Source organism: Hylaeus anthracinus, unplaced genomic scaffold (genome assembly GCF_026225885.1).
Source record: "Hylaeus anthracinus isolate JK02 unplaced genomic scaffold, UHH_iyHylAnth1.0_haploid 11982, whole genome shotgun sequence".
NCBI classification, from domain to species: Eukaryota; Metazoa; Arthropoda; class Insecta; order Hymenoptera; family Colletidae; genus Hylaeus; species Hylaeus anthracinus.
The window spans coordinates 7,031,020-7,049,218 of NW_026534330.1; the positions used below are offsets into that span (position 1 = coordinate 7,031,020).

The window sequence follows — 18,199 nt, forward strand, 5'->3', positions numbered from 1 at the left end:
TGTTCACATATTTTTTGAAGTAGTAGAAGTAAAGTTTCATATTTTACAATGTGATCCATAAAGAAACCTTAGTAAAATACTCTTCTTTCGAGCTCGAAATATCAGTAGGCCCCTGGACTACCTCTTCCACTCACTATGCTTTGCTAAGCGGCTAATCAACCTCCATAACTGAACCTAATCAAAGCATAACACTAAACTAAAGCCAAAACATAATTGAACAGGAAGCTAACCGCCTAGTACATAATCAAAACGCAATTTGAACTTAATCCAATTTAACATACTCGATATCCTGTGTTACGCACCCACCATACTTAACCATCTTAATTCTAACGTATCTAACCTACTTACTCTACCTCAACCAGTCTAGTACACTTAACCTGCCAAACCAAAACCTAAAATCCAATCTAATTTAGCTAACCCTGGGTTGGAAAGCTTTTTCCTGAATTGCTTTTATGTGCCCCGTTTACGGAGCATGGGTATTATTCTTTCTATCGTACAAATGCGAGTTGTTTCTGGAATATTTTTCTTGGAAATTATTAAAACAATTACGACGTGTGCAGTGGCAGTAAAAACTGCTGTAAAATATGTATGCTGTAACCATCACTAAAAAATTCATAACTGGCCTCCGCTTAACAAACAACGGATTTCGGAATTTACGTTATATCACATAGTAAATAGCTCCATCTCGTAGACTTTCTTTATAGGAGAAATTATTTATTCCTGATTTCACGTGTTTTAGGAGGCAGTTCAATAGTACATGTGATAATATGTGTCACAAATAAGATGGAGAGTTCGTGGTGAGTGACACACTGTTATGTCTGTGGCATACGTGCTAGCGTTCTTAACATGTCCGATTAATCGAAACACGCAAAGCATTACAATGCAATTTCAGGCGATGACATTTATCCAACGAAGAATTGCTACTATCTAGTACAGTGTTTCGGTAGGATGAGGTATAAATCTCCATTCTGTCTATGAATAACCATTAAAACTCGAGAGGACCGAAAGTAATTATCCCATGTTACTGGAACGGAAGCAGCATAATCTTGTTGTATGGATCTAACTCAAATATTTCAAAACGTCTTAATTAAAATAAACGAAGATGAATATTTTTCAAGGTATCTCTAGTTGGTACATAGAAGAATTGCAAGGTTTTAAAATGATTAATCGCGCTGTATAACTCCTCAGGGCACGCGACTTAAAATTAAATTTATTATAACTTCAGATGGTTGATGTTTCGAGGTGATAGAAGAATTGCAAGGACCCAAAATAATGAATCAATCTGTACAACTGATAGAGGCACGAGATTTAAAATTAATACAAGCTCAAACTTTGAATAAAATATTAAAGGAACTCGAAAGGTGGGTCAGTTTCTAATCCACCCCCTCTTAAAAAAAAAAAAACGTTTCCAGTTCGTATTTAACCACGTCTCTCCAACTTCGGCGACGACAGAGATACTTCTTACGGGATAGTCAGATAATGCTCGGAAGAGCGTAATTCTCGACGCTACATAGCCGCGTTTAGTCGGGGAACTCACACAGTTACCCATCGGCTGGTGCGCGCGCGAGCGTGTAGTGAAAACGTAAACATGGCCGCGGAGAGTAGCGAAGGTTTGCCAATATCTCCGTCCGAGAAATCGTTGTCAGGTAGCATGGTGTCCGAGGATAACGAGAAAACCGTATCGCGATCGCCGTCGACTTATTCGATACGGGAGGACAAGTGGCCGGATCTGGTTGTTTCGAGGCCTAGAAAACTGGACGCCTGGTGGTTGCCGAGACGTGAGTACATAGCGCCATAGCTGCATGCTTTTCGATCCGTTTTAGGCGGGCGTTTCAAACGCTTCCAACGTCCGTCCGTCAAATGCGCGTGAATCTTCCGTGTCCCGGTCTCGTATCTGCGCGCACACACGTTGATTTCACTTTGTTGCATCGAGAAACGCCTACTCGGCGAGTTGTACCATGCCACGTCATCAATTACAATATCACTTACATATAGACTCAACGACGCCGAGAAGATAGGTTGTTTATCTCCCGTTACGAATTACTACGCGATTATCAGACTCCCGATTAAACGCCGACAGCGATAAGCTTGAGTTAAATGAATAAATCTGTGGTTTCCACTGAATGCGTATTACATTATACTTAAATGCGTAATTAATTCGAGGAAAGATTGGTTGTTTTTTTTTAAAATGGTGAACAGCGGAACTTGAGGTCCCACGATAACCCCTGAATGTTCATTTTTCTATGGTAGAAAATACATAGAAGTTCTATGAATATGTAATGTGTAATTTTCATTTACTTGATTTTTTTTTTTATTGGTTATATCAGCTTGACTCGGTTTACTGGGAGAGCGATATGTAACCGAGTATATTTAGGTTAGGGTGTTAAGCGGTTAATAACGTGATACCGGGTACGCGAGAGATTGTTTACAAAGTTGGACTTGAATTAAACAAATGTTGCGCGGTTGAATAAATGGATACATGTGTATAGGAGATATTTATACCTTCACGAATAAATAGAAGTCCTTTCGAATCGATTGTACGTGTAATGTCTTTTATAATTTACGGCTGATTACGGCCTTGTGAATCTAATCATAGAATACAATACTAATTACGCAAAGCCCGGTAAGTATATGCGATTCACTCTAATGTCCGGATCTGTTCGTATGTATACAGGGTGTAACCACAGTATAGTAACAAAAATATAATTTAGTATAAGGACTAATGACCTTGGAATTAAAAAAAAAAAGGTAGTTTCAGGACAAAGCCATATTATTTATGTATATGTAAAAACTGTTATGACACAGAACAGTTTGTAAATGAGAGAGAAACCATAATGGGATCCAAAAATATATTTAATGGTAAACGTCCAATGACTGAAAGAATTATTATTTTATGTAATAATTCTACTTTAAAAGTCGTTAAATAAAATTTTCGAGACATTGGTACCCACGAAAATAACAAAAGTAAGTGAAATGATCCTGTTATCATGATCTACATGATCGACGTCGTCAGATCGCCGCTAGTTGGCAGCACCTATCAGTCGCTGCCCGGAGCGCGCATATTGATTATCGTAGGTGGAGGCAACGTCGGCGGGAGAATCAATATTACTTTTCACCGGTTTGCTCGCCATTTTCATCGTGATATTTTTCGAGTAACGTACAACGTACGAATCACGCGTGCCTCCTCAACGGTGGATAAGAATTTACGGTTGTTTCGTTAATTAAAATTACAACAGTGCGACGCCAGGCTACGATGTAGTATCAACCGAGTGCCAGCGATCGTTTTTTTCCCGCTTACGCCAAGGTTTCTTTTCCGTCGCTTCTACCGCAGTGTCTATATTTAAATTTCTACGTACTCGAATGAATGTAACGTTTCGTTGACATCCGCATCGAGTCAACCGACAGCAACTTCTCGAACAAGGATTCAATAACGTAAACAGATCTACAGTGACTAAACAATTAAGAACTCATCAACAATTCACTGTGCAACGAGTTATTTATTGGACATATCATCAGCTGATCAGGGCCATCGAGTTGGTCGAGACAGAAGAAGATTCAGCTGAAGACTATTGAGGAATCCAGTTACTGTTTATCAGAGAATATCAACTGCTCTGCGAAGGAAATACCTTGGTAATATTGCTGCATTATCCAGTGGGACGAGCAAGTGATCGTTATCAACGAGCTCGAATATCTGGGACATCCAGAACCCCATTTTTTGGGGTACCCAATATTCAGCTAGAACCCTATCTGAGATAACTATAATTTCACCTGAAGGGTTCCATTGTTACGCACGGTCTTCTATGCGGCAAGAATCCCAGAACGGTCTGAAGATCAGGCCACCAGGTGACCACGGTGGAGTGCATCACGGAGGGATCATGCTCGAAGAGGACATGGCTGGCGCCCAGGACACGATATACCTGTGCAATTTCCGTGTGTCGGTGGACGGCGAGTGGCTGTGCCTGAAGGAACTTCAGGATGTCGAGTTCTCGTTGCAGGACTCAATGCAGCGGTCACCGTCGCCGCCTCTCGCTCTCAGTGGTATAAATCATCCTCATCATCACCATCATCACCACCGTCAGCAACAGCTTCCCGATCAGCGAGAGCTTCGCAATATAACTCCGCCAAGTCCACCGCCATTGCAGCACGTCTCCAGCTTGTGTTTGTACTCGATGTTCTTGCACTAATCGCTTCACCTAACTCTCGTCGACTCGTTTTTTCTTGAGGACTTCGGGGCAGGAATCTGTCAGTGGTCGGTTAGGTTACTTTATTATCACAAGAAACAATCTTCATGAACAAGGTTTCATCAGAGGTTGAAAAACAATTATGATTTCTATAAGTTTCTAAAGATAGATTTTATAGAATTTTTGGATTGATTGGGTATCAGTGTTAAATTAGCAATTAATCCACTTATTGGGAAACTTCATTACTGAATGAATTTACATCAAGTGATATGAATGACCAAATTCTTCTGAATATAACTTCCAATAAGTTATATTTAAATGTCTTACCTGTTTATAGTATCAGTAAACATTGTGATTTGTGTACGTATACATCGAATAGGTCAGTCAAAGTAGTTTTTGGTGAAACATTTGTCCATGAAAACTGTTTCAGTTATCGCTAGAACTGCCAACGTTCAATTCACATCTTTTATAACCACACTACTATATATTCAAGAATAGAAAGTAAAAGAGCATTCCAATTGGTACAATGTACCTAGTTTTCCATTCCAATAATTCTCACCAAAAATTGCAGCAAAAACGTTGCGAATAGTCTAGTCATTTTCTAGCGAAGTCCAAAGTACATAAACTTGGTAGTTCTAGTATTAAACTAACCCGGACCAGTTCAACTATCTTTGCTGTCGATTGTAACGTAGCAACTGATCTATTTTTCCACTTTCGCTCTCTTTGACCTTGTCAGTCGAGGCTATGGGGTCCTAAGTTCAATCTTCGAGGAAAGGACAACGTTAGGTTTCGTTTTGGATTGAGAAGCGTGCTGAGATTGATATACACTTTCGAAGGAGCATTGTTAAAAATGCAATTAACGGTATAGATGAACGTCGATGGTTTGTGTGCTAGGTGGAAGGAATATATTCGAGGTTTTCGAGGCATGTTCAAGTGACATGCAAAGTGATGAACTCGAGAGTGGACCGCGAAATGTGGCCCTTGTCGATCGTTGGAGTCACGTTGACGTCTACTCCCTTTGGTGCATCTTGTTCCTTCGTGCACTGGCGTCCAAAAATAATATTCGTCCCTGGTCTCCTCACTTTTAGCATGTAAATGCACTACCACCTTTATCTAACGTTATGCGACTCTGCTATGTCTTTCGCTGTATTTGATGCACTATGAGAATTGTCTAAAGGTATTAAAGTTACACACTTTAGATTCATTTTAATAGTCGCCTAAAAATTACACTCTTCTCCTTGACAGCTTTTCTGAAGTGTTCAACAATTGCGACACGCTGTAATTTCACGAATCTTAACGTTGTCCTCTGTTCCAGTTTGACTGGGCAGAGTTAACTGATATCAGATCATCCCATAAGTAATTCAGCTTTTTCGTCAAAATGGATCAGACAGTTTTCAGTTAACGATCGAAGAAGATTTCCATCGTGCTCTGCTATTCATTTTCTTCTTTTTACTAATTTCTTATCTCCCTTTTATGCATTTATTTTTAAAATGTCTAAAGAAAGTTTCATCACTTCCATATTCGACGTTCGAAGAAATCTTTTGTAGTATTGACTTCAACAGTAACCATTGTCTTCGCTGTCTAATGTTTCTCGTGTGGAATAACACCTCTTATTTCGTTTCCACTGTAAATCGATTAAACGAACGTCTCAGTTGTCCTTTCATCATTTTTCTAGCGATGTTTCATTGTAAAATGAATCGAATTTAGTGTTTGAGCCAGCCAACAATTGCTACTGTTGACTTCTGCTCAACAGTTGCTCGTAGAATGTCTCCATCCGCTAATACGAATTCTCCTCTTCAAAATTCCAGTTTCCTGTAATGGAGCCATTTTTGAATTGGCTTATGCTAATGACGTCACTTGCCGTATGTTTACTGTCGCTGCATGTACTTTTTTTTTTTAATTCGTACTGCGTAACCGAATGTGCTCTTTCGTTTTAAATTTGTAAAAGAAGTAAAGCTTGTATCCGTAAAAGTCTGGCATTGATCTAAAGTCTTTATTTACACTAGTTATTGTATCAAATGGATAGGTGTGTGTCACTACCGTAGTTCTTTAAAAAAGAAAAAAACTGTATTATTTATGGGATGACATCATACTAATAGGGGTGATTCAGGGATAGATACACCCTTTTTTAAGATTCGGCTAAAACTGTACGTGCTGTTTCACGATCAATCGTCATTTTAAGCGTTAGTGACAGAATTTTCATTTTTTTCCACTAATTGTAAGATTTGAGAACGCTGGAATTAATTTCCTGGTAGATACTGCGACTATCCGATATTCTGAACTATTATATTTTATTACGGACTTTTAATCAATGTATTTTCTGAAAATTTCTTTAACACGATTGTCAGGTTGTTTTTGCACTCTATCAGCACAGTTATTTTACGTTGCGCTTCGTCGATACTCGCATTCATAAAAATTCATCGCCATACCCACCGGGAACAGCGGACTTGTTCGATAATATTTCAGTGAAAAGGACACGAACAATAATTGTCGCAAATACGATAATTCGATGCACGAGGACAATTGTATTTTTTGGTCTTCAAACTGGAACAAGAACCTGTTGTTTTTGCAGCACGGGATCCGGTCATCATCGAAAGGAGCAATCTCGTTAATATATCGAAGCTGATAGTCAAGGAGCTGATCGAAACTTCCTTGAAATATGGTCGAATGCTGGACTCCGATCACATGCCGTTGCAACATTTTTTCATCGTCCTCGAACACGTGCTTAGGCACGGTCTGCGACCAAAGAAGGTAAATGTCACCTTCGAAACATCGGTCGGTCCATTTAGCCACACGAAAATGGCACTAATAGCCGATTAACTTCGATTTCAGGGTCTCCTTGGACCCAAGAAGGAGCTTTGGGATATACTTCAGCTCGTTGAGAAGTATTGTTCCGAAGCGCAGGACATTACGTCCAGTATTCGTGATCTACCTACCGTTAGGTATAATCATACTTTATTTCTTGCCTTTGCTTAGATAATTATTCACATACAGAGAAGTTGCAACGACTCTACTCAGGATTCAATGACTTATTAATGTCAAAGTGTAAATGTAATGTTTGGAGTCTGACTGCAATTGTGAGTGATTGATATAAAGCATAGGACAATCCACTAACGTCAAAGAATAAAATTAGTGTATAGAATTTTGCAGCAATTGAATGAATTGAAAGTGGTGCTGTTTGGAAAGCAAACTTAGAAATTAAATTATTATTTTATTATTAATTAATATATTATTTTTTTTATTTTTGTCCTATACATACGCTATATCATACTATAGCACCACATAGTCAGTAAAACTATTCGTTAATAAATGCAAAAGTACATGAATGTTATTATAAAAGCAGCAGGGATATAGTTTTCTAAATTTCCCTCACTCTTGCATTCTTTAGCTCTTCGAAGTTAGGTGGGCTAAAAACTATCCCATCTTTTGCTTAGGTTTGCAATTTTATTTAAAGTTTTTCATTCATGTGACAATATTATGAATTAACGCTAAAAGTACAATAAAGCGGAATCAGAAATGTATACAAGTCAAAACGCGTTAGCAAGTTGCTGACACTGTTCTTCTGTACAACTTGAATTTATTTTTCTTTTATAATCGCGAGCCTCAAAGAGTTAATTATGTTTCCATAAAAGTCTGCACAAACTCCAAGGTCCAAGAACGTCCACTGACAATTTGTAAGACCTGGTTCTCGTATTTTTTTATTTTCAACGATAAATCGAATCTCCTCGAATCTCTCTACTCGTCTATTTCTCTACTCGTCGCGTTTCCAAGAAGAGTCAGGTCAGATTGGGACATTTTCCAGGACCGCAATGGGTAGAGCGCGAGCATGGTTGCGTATGGCACTCATGCAGAAAAAGCTGGCGGATTACTTGAAAGTTCTGATCGATCACAAAGAAGACATACTATCCGAGTACTTCGAACCAGACGCTCTAATGATGAGCGAGGAGGCAATCGTCATAATGGGCTTGTTGGTGGGCCTCAACGTGATCGACTGCAACTTTTGTGTAAAGGTCAGTACCCCCATTGATCCCGTGACGATCACGTGGCATTCCGCAAGGCCGACTTCGAAGAGTGAAATTGATTGCAACTGTTGCGACAGGAAGAAGACCTTGATTGCCAACAGGGCGTAATTGACTTTTCGCTGTACTTGCGTAACAGTAATCACATACCTGGCGAATCTCCGGACGAAGAGGTGGAGAACGACAACATGACCACGGTTCTCGATCAGAAGAACTACATAGAAGAATTGAATCGACACCTAAAGTAATCATGTTTTACCTAATCGCGACTACGGTCTTGGAATTATCTCGACGTCGTGGAAATTGTATTTTCTCCATCGATTTCAGCGCTACAGTGACAAATCTTCAAGCCAAAGTGGAATCCCTGACGACGACAAACGCTCTCATGAAGGAGGATCTATCGATTGCCAAGAATAATATACTATCGTTGCACGAAGAGAACAGACAGTTAAAGAAAGAACTGGGAATCGAGGTGAAAGACACGAACGAGGTACGAATTTTGCTTTCAGAGTTCTCGCCGTTCCGAGGACGTTTCGTTGAATAGGGGATTGTTTTCGTTCCAGAACGGGAAACCGCCGATTAAGATCACGGAAACCACGGCGGAAATCGAGGAATTGAGGAGTAGGCTGGAGACTGAAAGGAAAATGCGACAGGATGTGGAGAAAGAGTTAGAATTACAGGTGGAGGAGGATTTTTAATGTAGTATTCGATGTCGAAGCTGGGAAGGTTTGACAAATTAATTTTCTTCGAACAGATTAGTATGAAATCCGAAATGGAGGTGGCTATGAAATTGCTGGAGAAGGATATTCACGAGAAACAAGACACGATCATATCGTTGCGGCGGCAGCTGGACGAGATCAAATTAATTAACTTGGAAATGTACAAAAAGCTACAGGTGACGACCAGTAATCTTTTGTATGCTAATCGTGGCGTGGTATGCTTCGTGATGTCTGTACTTTTGCTTCGTTAGAATTTCTGATTTATACATATTATACAATTGCAAGTAATTTATGGTTTTGCACAAGCATCCGCATTAAAATGAAAAATTCAGCTCGAAAATTAATTACGATGCATGCCCTCGCCGCGATTATGCTTCCCTGTTGCACAATGTTGATTCTTACCTCGCTATCGTTGCATGCCTCAATGATTTCACGGTTAATTCCATTCACCTTTGTTTTTAATTCGATCAGTTTTTCAGATTTTCTTTTTAGCGAACCTTGTCGATTCCGCTTAGAACGTTTATTCTTTCGAGATATCTTCCGCCACTAGGGGTCTCGGTTAGACTTAGCAAATTCCTTGTTTTCTGGACGTGTTTCCATTATAGGAGTGTGAGCACGAATTAACGCAGAAAGGCGAAATGGTGAGCCGGCTGCATGCGAAGACAAATCAAATCGGCAAGATCCTGCATAACCTCGAGAAGTACAACCACCTGATGAAGGACGGGGAGAATATGCGTAGCCCCACCACGCCGAGTAGTGTCTCTAAATCGATTCTTAATAAAACTAGCCCAACGTCGCCGCGCGGTTGCCCGTCGGCGGACATTGTTCACATCGGGGATCAGCAGCATTTTTCTAACAATAAACAACAGCCAACGAGTAGCCAACAGAAATTTGCTAACAAACAGTCACCTTTTAATAGTTTCCAACGACCCAATAACGGCCAACAGCGGCAACCCTCGAATAGCCAGCAAGATCCGCCGAATAACAATGAACGAAAAAAGGCTGACAGCCCCCAACAAGGCCCTAACGACAACAAACAAACAAAGTCTGATTACAATTCGGATCAGAGCAAATGCAACGGCGAGATTCCTGTGGAAGCCTCGGCGACACAGGAGCAATCGGATTTGTAAAAGGGCTTCGTCTCTCGAGAGTGGTTTTTATATTATACACCTTGAAACTTCGTTTAATATCTTCATCAACTGAGCGCGTGCGAAGAGCAACAATTTCTTTTATACACAGGATGTTTCTGAAATGTTCAATAATGTTTTGAAAAATTTTTCACGTAGGTACTAATATGAATTCAACGTGAAATCTGCGTACAATTTATTTTATCCTTTTTATTAACATTTACTTGAGGGCTTCAGATCGTTTATCTTCCCCTTTTGCTGGAATATTTAATAAATTTAACTTGATGTATTAGTTCATCTCATAAGTTCGTGTCGCAGATTGTGTTTACATTTATAAAAAAAAGGCACAGAAATTTTATAACATCGTTGGACTTTCCAGAAGCATTATTTGACACTAAACAAAAATATATCAAATTATTACTTCGAACGCTCGCACGGAGCAGAACTTTACGTGTCTGGGAATGCATAGAAAATTAATGAAAATTAATTGAGATACTTGACGGTTAATAATCTAATAATCCATGCGTTGGTAAGCTTCATATGGAATGTCTGTCAAGGTGTGATCTGATTGAGACACTCTATATAATTAGCTGTCCTCTGTTACTACATAATTACGCTGTTAATGAAATTGCTATTATATACACAGAACTATTGAAGACAATAATGTCGAGTAGAGGTTTTTATTGTACTATGCTATAAACTTAAATTGCTAAATGTTTTATCTTCCAATTTGGATTCATTACGTTCGTTGTTCTGTACAGAGTGTCTTGGGTGCTTGATTCAAGTACACTGTGGGATTAGTGATGTATTTGGACGAAGATATTGGTTATCCTGTAATACTTGCAACACTCATTCTTTTTTGCAGGATTTATCGTTGGCTGTTGCCGCGTTACGAGAGTAAATAAATTCATTTATACGTATTGCAGTTTAGACAGGATGATTAATATTCTTTTATTAACTGAGTTTGAACTCGGGTCACTATAAAAGTGATCGGAAGAAAGCTCACATTGCATGCTTCTTCGACTAATTTTATTACGATACAATTTCTTATGTCGTTCTAATCCTTTTGGAAGGCTATTTTACACTTGACACTACTATACTACCACAGGCTGATGTGCAATTGTAAACTGTATATGCAAATCATATTTATAAAAACATTGTGCGATTTCAGGGCTATTCTTAGTCGAGAAACACAACAACTTTTTGTCTGCTTTTTACTGAAAAAGAATTTATTTCAGGAGTGTGAAGGCTCACTTAAGCATAAAACAGAACTGATCACTAAATTGGAGGCTAAGACGCTATCGATGACTGAGACCATCCAAAAAATGGATGAAAAGTATGTTTATTTGTCTTTCATTAGTGTTAGTTATTTCATAAGCACGACTGATCCACCAGTCTTAGGTTACACTCAAAGCGTTTGCTACCTTGTTACTTGAACATTCTCATGCTTCGATTGTCTACATTTCATATTTGCATAACATTTGGGCTCATTATTTCGTTCCACGATTGTATAATTTTCTAATCGCATCGAAACTTTTCTGTTCATCCTTGGAATTATCGTTTCGAGGCTTTATAAGTTTCAATTGCGTACAATTTTGTTGACATGGTTCCTTCTATTAACATTTTAAAAACTACAAAGGATATAAAAACAAAAAGATTATGATATGGTATGATGTTATTTAAGCTTTTAATTTAAAATTTTGTAACTTTATATTTCGGATTCCATATTTTAAATTTTTTATATTCCGCTGAAAATATAATACGTTCCATTTTGTATTTACGCGACGACATAAACATTTATCTATGTAGAATCGTACGTAGTTTTAAAAATGTTCATCGAAAGTTTCGCAAAAAATCGCTTTATTAATGTTCTTAATCCGAAAAAGTCTTCTTATACTTTCTTTGTACTCTAGTGGGTCATTTTCTGTGACATGCCTCAAACAGTATAGCTACACAAAATTGACAAAAATACTAAATATCACAAGAATATCCGCGTTAAAGATTTTAGCATTTACGTACAAATATAATCATTACGATAAGGGATTTTCTATAACCGTCATTCGATTCACGGGTCGCTGTATCGAAGACCGATAACGATACACGCTAGATGGTTGTAGCTAGAGGTTATTTATTTTTTACGTAGGCGTCGCGAACCGCGATCGGATTTAGCGTAGATTTAGCCGTGACACGCATTAGAAAACAAATTGACGTTATCGTTAACGGGGATGTTGGCAAACCTTCACTCAACGGCTAATTCGATTGACATATTACGTCTATGTATAAATATTAATGTTATAGAGATATTCACGTTTCTCGCAATAATTGGTAGATTTATACCTCGTCGATAAACCGCTGGAACGAATTATAATAACGATGCTAGCGAACGTATGACACGGAGCTGTCAGGCTGTCGAATTGATTAGGCTCTTGTGTGAAATGTACATTTTTCTTTATCTTTTTTTGGCATCGATTCTACGTCAATTATGCGATTCGCGATGTACCATCCATCAGGAGTTAAATTGACAGTGTAGAATGTATTTCAGGAACTGACTTGCGATCATTTCCACCAGTTTCGTTCTCTAGATTTCCCGTGTGTGTTGGCTCGACCATTTTTCATCGCTTTTCGGTTCCCATTAGTCGCAACAATCGTGTTTGAACGTTCTTCATCGTTACGTGTACCGTCTGTGCGTCTAAAAAAAAAGCAAAATAAAAAAAAAAAAAAATAAAAAAACGGTACGACCGTTCATGTTCGCCAAGACTTGCAGAGTAAACGTGCCATACTGTCTTTACGAATATAACTATGTGTAAGCATCGGGCAATGGTCGTTATAATGCACCGATACACTACGTGTGCTTGTACCAACGCAGCGAAAATAAATTTATGACAGAAAATAGTTTGCATTTGATTACCCTCAGATCATCATCGTTCGAAAATGGGGTGGAGAACCTCTTTTCATTCGAAGATCTTTTGGCCCTGTGTCATTATTCACTTTGTGTAAAACGATTTTTCTCTTTTCTTCCTATCTCCCCACTGTTTCTACATGTACAATTTAATACAATTATTTATCGAAGAGAACTCAAACGTGAGGCCAAAATGTGTATAAACAAATGTTTGTCCCTCACTACACCTACATATTCCATCGAATGTGTAAACACTTGCTTTACTTTACTAATTAAACTGAACCATTTCTGTATGTTTCTCATTTCAAGCAGGTCTAAATTATTCACTTCTCAGAAGTCTTAGTCTATACGTTTCATGCGTAGAATAATCTCGAAAATTAATTACGCAGAAAATAAATACGTGGAAATTACGAAAAGGAGAAACATTATGATTGCCTTTTCGATGTAATTTAATTAAAGTGCACGACGTTTGTGAATATACAAGATATGATTACAATTATAATTGCACTTTGTGCAATTTATACGCTGACATTCAGACAATTAGAGTATGCAAAAGGATGTAGGTTCTCCATCAGGTTCAGATCTACGACGAATGTGTGCCTTCATTTGTTAAACCCATTTTCGAAACGAGTAAAATGATCTAAATCTTTTCGTTTGTTTACAACTCCTATCTTTGAATTTACATAATCAATTAAATAATTGATAAAATTTAATTTGTAAGTAAATGAAAAGGTAATATAAGTTGAATAATAAACCCGTTATATGTACTTATTATTGTTTCGTTTTCATTTTCGATGAAATATAAAGTTTAAAATAACGAGCAAGGTAAGTTAAAGTTTCGCAGCGTTAATGATCGGATGTCGAATTCAAAGAAAAATAAACGAGCGAGGGGATCCAAACTCTTGCCGAATTTGCCCAAGGATTAGGCGTAGAGCCATTAAAAAAACATTCCAGCAGTTTCTTCGGTTGGATAATGATATTCAGTCATGAATAATCATAGACAGAGTTTCGACGAGACTTCCAACGAAGTTGCAGATCTTTGCTTTTGTAACTTCCTTACGGTTATAAAGCTTAATATTTCTGCAAGCTCAAGCAGAAAAACTGCACCGAAACGAATCTCGTTTAAACGAATGACTGCGTCGGTTATTATAGTAATTTACCAATCCTTTATATTTCTCGCGATGAATTTAATTTGCACGGTTTTGTTAATTTGTTACAGCAATTAGATGGTGTAATAGATTAGTAAGGTCATTTGAATTAAATAAAAAAATGATCGCAAGCCAGGACTTTGAATATACATTCCTCGCATGGAATTGAAGTAGATTGGAGTCTCCTGATTACGCTTATAATAATGGATATTTTAGAGATAGTTGATAAATTAAAGTTCGATGTTCAAATATAAAAATAAAAAATATAAATAGTAAAATAAAATATATGGTTAGTGGGTTATTTTTTAATATAAATTTAAAGTGATAATCACAGTTTAACGTTTTCGTATAAACGAGTTTGCATTACTTTTTAATTGATAGGTGTTCTTTTCATCCATTTTTGTTTCCAACTTCGAGACTCATTAACTGTGCTTCGACTGTTTCATCGCTTAACCATCCTCGCAAGTCAGCATCGATTCGACAAACCCATTCCAATTCAATCGAGAAGCATACGTAAGGTAAAGGTACCAATAGTTGACCATGTAGCAGTAGTTGACACAATTGTAGTTTTCATTAGCCAATGCCATCATTAATTTAATTTTTTAGGGGACGAACTAACCCTAAGGATTTCCAAAGAATACCTGACTTGTATCAAAACTACTTATTATTTTCATCAAAGTAAACGGTTTATTTGACAATGCTTCCACTATTGCTTAAAGTATTTATAAATATATTAACTCCTTTAATATTGCATGAGATCGACTACTTATTTAATAAAAAAGAGATTAAGTCTAGCTGAACGAGTTAAATAACATCCATTGTTAGTTCGACATCATTCCTGGTCATCCTTTCATAGTCTTGCTTCTTTTAAACAGTATTACATGCCATCCACTGAACTATAGATGTAGACGAGCCTCAGGAATTTTATTATACTTGTTAAGCTGTATTATATTACTTCTCGATGCATGCATCTAAATTGTGAACTTGACCCTTTATCGATTTCATCGCTGTCTTCAACCGACCACCAGTCTCACTATAAGTGTCTTAACCCTTGGCTTGTCTCAACTCCACCAATCACTTGTTCATGCTGAAGACATCGTCTCAGGGATCTTATTAAACTTCTCGAGCTATACTAGAATTTTCGATGTCAGCAGGTGTCAACTACCGAAGCATGTCTGGGTTTTCGCAGAAAATTTTACATAATTACGTACTCCACGTTTGGTAAGTTCAGTGTATTCACGTGATACTGGGACAGTAGAAATAATTGAGATAATTCCAGATCTAAAATAGACGCACATGGTGTAATCTTAACACGCGAAATCCACTTTGGCGCATTGAACTAAGTAAAAGCATTTTCACATTTTCAGAGTTGGATTAGAATCATTTTTATAACTTTGAAACAAAGTTTGATAGGGTACTGGTGCCCTAAATTTTCTGGTTAAGCCAGAAAAATTTATACGCTAGATTTTAATAAGGATTGATTTCAGTTCGTGACATAAAAAATGTTCTATAGAAAAGATTGATTAATAAACAAAAATGTAGATGGAACGTGGTATTTCGTTATGCATCTTCGTTATTTCATCGTTTTTAAATCGTATACATGGATATCTTTTTATTCTATTCTTTCCAAATTTTAGCGATGCTTTAGTGATGATTCAGAAAGAAAGAAAATTCATATGCATACAACTTTTGTGTACTCGATCGAACTCTCACATAGGTTACACCTTGTGCGAATTTTTCTGACGAATTTCTCTTAAACGGTCAACTACTGGTACGCTCACCTTGAACGATCATTTTCATTCATTTTCTCGAGCACATTGGCTATGTCGAGACATCATCCTCAGTTTTTCGCGAATCGCGAGAGAGCGGTCCTTGTTTGACGGTTAAGTGCCAGCGGTTTGACTTAATCAGGTGCAAGGAAATGGACGGCGTGAAATCCGGAGCGGAGGAGAGGGTGAGGATTTTGGGGGCTGAAGCGGCCGAAAGGGAGGCGAGGACGAACGGGGTTGAGAGGGAATTGCTAGTCGAACGTGAATGGAGGACCTCCTTGCAGGAAGCATCGATTTCCAGCGCGGAGAAGATCTCTCAATTACACCAGGAGATTGATCAGCTGCGGCGGGTGTCCGAGGTACGTTCCTCCGTTAAATGTATGTACAAGGTGATTCCAAAGTACGCTGGAATCTCTATAAATGCTAGCTCGATACTTGCAGTCTTGTATTCCTTGCATTCTGTTGCCAAGTGGAAGGAATGGTACTCCCAATGGATTATTAACCTAACCTGTCAGTGGTTACAGGTGGAGGTTACAGCTGAGGAAGACAGGTCCTCGTTACAATCGAGAAAATTTAAAAGACAATAGGAAAAACGTCAGAGGGAAACACTATTCATTTGGAAGGTGCAAATGTAATAAGGAGACGATTATTAATGGGAATGATTGTGTCTTTTTAGTAATGAATCTTAAAATTGCTATTTAATAATTTCATTTTTATAATTCTCGTGCATCAGTTTCGTAGATTTTAAAGAAATTATTCTTGTAAATCAGCATCCAATAATTTCATACGAAAAATATTGTAATCGCATCAGAAGGATATAAATATTTTTAAAAATCTTGAATTTTCAACTTTTATTATCGTCTAGTACTTTCCCCAATTTTATTTTTACATCAAATTGGTTTATTATTGAAGACTGATGTCTGACCATACTACAAGTGAAGCTTATGGAAATATTCTTAAAAAAAAACTGAACATCATCTATGCTCTAAATAAAAGTATCGTTCACTTTTCAAGTCCGAATCGCTTTTATAATAATATTCGAAAATTTCGTCCAAATAGGGGCTACATTTCCCTGAATGATGGAAGTTTGCAGTTTAGTCACGTAGAGTAAAGTTTGTTCGTAATAGCTGCGCGAAATCAGTGAAATGGCAGGAGTGAATCAATTACAGGGGTCTTTTATTCAGTTTGATTTCGCGTATAAAGACTCAATCCTCCTAGACGATCTAACATATGTTCCTGATACATACATTCTGCTGTTAAGAGAGACTCGTCAATATTGCACAGTAATTAAAAATTAATTAAAATCATCTAAACAGATCTTAATATATGAAATTCTATAGCCAGGAGTAATTTGAGGAACTCGTTTTTGTTATTAAGGATTATCAGCATACTATTTGAAAGTTTAAACTCTACTCGATCGTGTTGTACTTCCTGACATTCTTTAATCGAATCTTTTACTTTAAGGGTCTCGTCACAAAAGTTGCATAATGGTGGCTATAACAAGTATATTATTCTCCATATTTTATACAATATTTTCGCATTCGTCCAAATTCTCACTTTCCTCCGAATTCCATTTGCCATAAGTGCACAAACAATCCCAGTTTGCTCACCAACAACCCCGCGAATCGATCTTTCCTCGCAGATGGTCGGTAGACATCCTTTTCAGACACTTTCGTCGTGAATTTCGCCTCACTTTCTTGTCAATCTTTCAAAAGTTCCGCGACTCGGAAAATCGAATTCAACCCCCGTCGGTCGCTAATTGTCAGTTCGCAATCGCATTGTCTCCCGCCTAGGAGTCCAACATCTCCGATAACAACTAGTATCAAAGTACAAAACGGAAGAACGTACTTCCACGGCAAGTTTCCAGACGTTGCTCATGTAATTCTCAAGCCCCCTGGTGTCCCGGTGTTTCTAGAAATACCTGGCGCTGCAGGAGGAGCACTACGCGCTGAGGGACATCTGTACAGAACAGGAACGAACTCTGGAGGAACTTGGGGGACAATTGAGCACGGCCAAATTGGCGGCCGTCGAATTACGGGAGGCCGCTGACAACGCTCAACAGCTCCAGCAGCAAGAGGGTGCGGCGACCTGGGCGAGCGATCGCTTGGTCACCCATTGCAAGAGCTGCAACCGTGAGTTCAACATCACTCGTCGTAAGGTAATCAAACTTTTTAATTGCCCCCACGCCTTTCCATCTCGTGCACCCGCCTGCCGCCTCTTTCGTCCCAGGCCACGTCCAGAGACTCGGAGCCTGAATGTCCGTGGCTTAATCGTTCAATTATCCTTGCCAGTCTGCTGCTTGGAAATTACCGGTTCTACCGGTCCAGATTTCCTTCT

General features: G+C 38.2%; 1 protein-coding gene across 6 annotated transcripts in view; it reads left to right on the plus strand.

Annotated features, from left to right (window-relative positions):
• The first annotated feature begins 897 nt into the window (after window positions 1-897).
• Window positions 898-18,199, plus strand: part of LOC128886187 (protein RUFY3) — a 30,050-nt gene continuing 12,748 nt past the window's right edge. Inside the window, exons 1-12 of one of the 6 annotated variants that reach the window (XM_054140832.1) lie at window positions 3,025-3,630; window positions 3,775-4,158; window positions 6,754-6,932; window positions 7,014-7,123; window positions 7,984-8,191; window positions 8,281-8,444; window positions 8,528-8,690; window positions 8,764-8,880; window positions 8,955-9,095; window positions 11,285-11,382; window positions 16,005-16,221; window positions 17,778-18,020. In XM_054140832.1, coding sequence (XP_053996807.1) covers window positions 3,801-4,158; window positions 6,754-6,932; window positions 7,014-7,123; window positions 7,984-8,191; window positions 8,281-8,444; window positions 8,528-8,690; window positions 8,764-8,880; window positions 8,955-9,095; window positions 11,285-11,382; window positions 16,005-16,221; window positions 17,778-18,020 — 1,998 coding nt within the window. In that variant the 5' untranslated portion in view covers window positions 3,025-3,630; window positions 3,775-3,800. Of the gene's footprint in view, window positions 1,779-3,006; window positions 4,159-6,753; window positions 6,933-7,013; window positions 7,124-7,983; window positions 8,192-8,280; window positions 8,445-8,527; window positions 8,691-8,763; window positions 8,881-8,954; window positions 9,096-9,524; window positions 11,429-16,004; window positions 16,222-16,377; window positions 16,659-17,777; window positions 18,021-18,199 lie in introns of those variants that run through there. The other 5 variants (XM_054140834.1, XM_054140837.1, XM_054140833.1 and 2 more) reach the window with 5 other exon arrangements.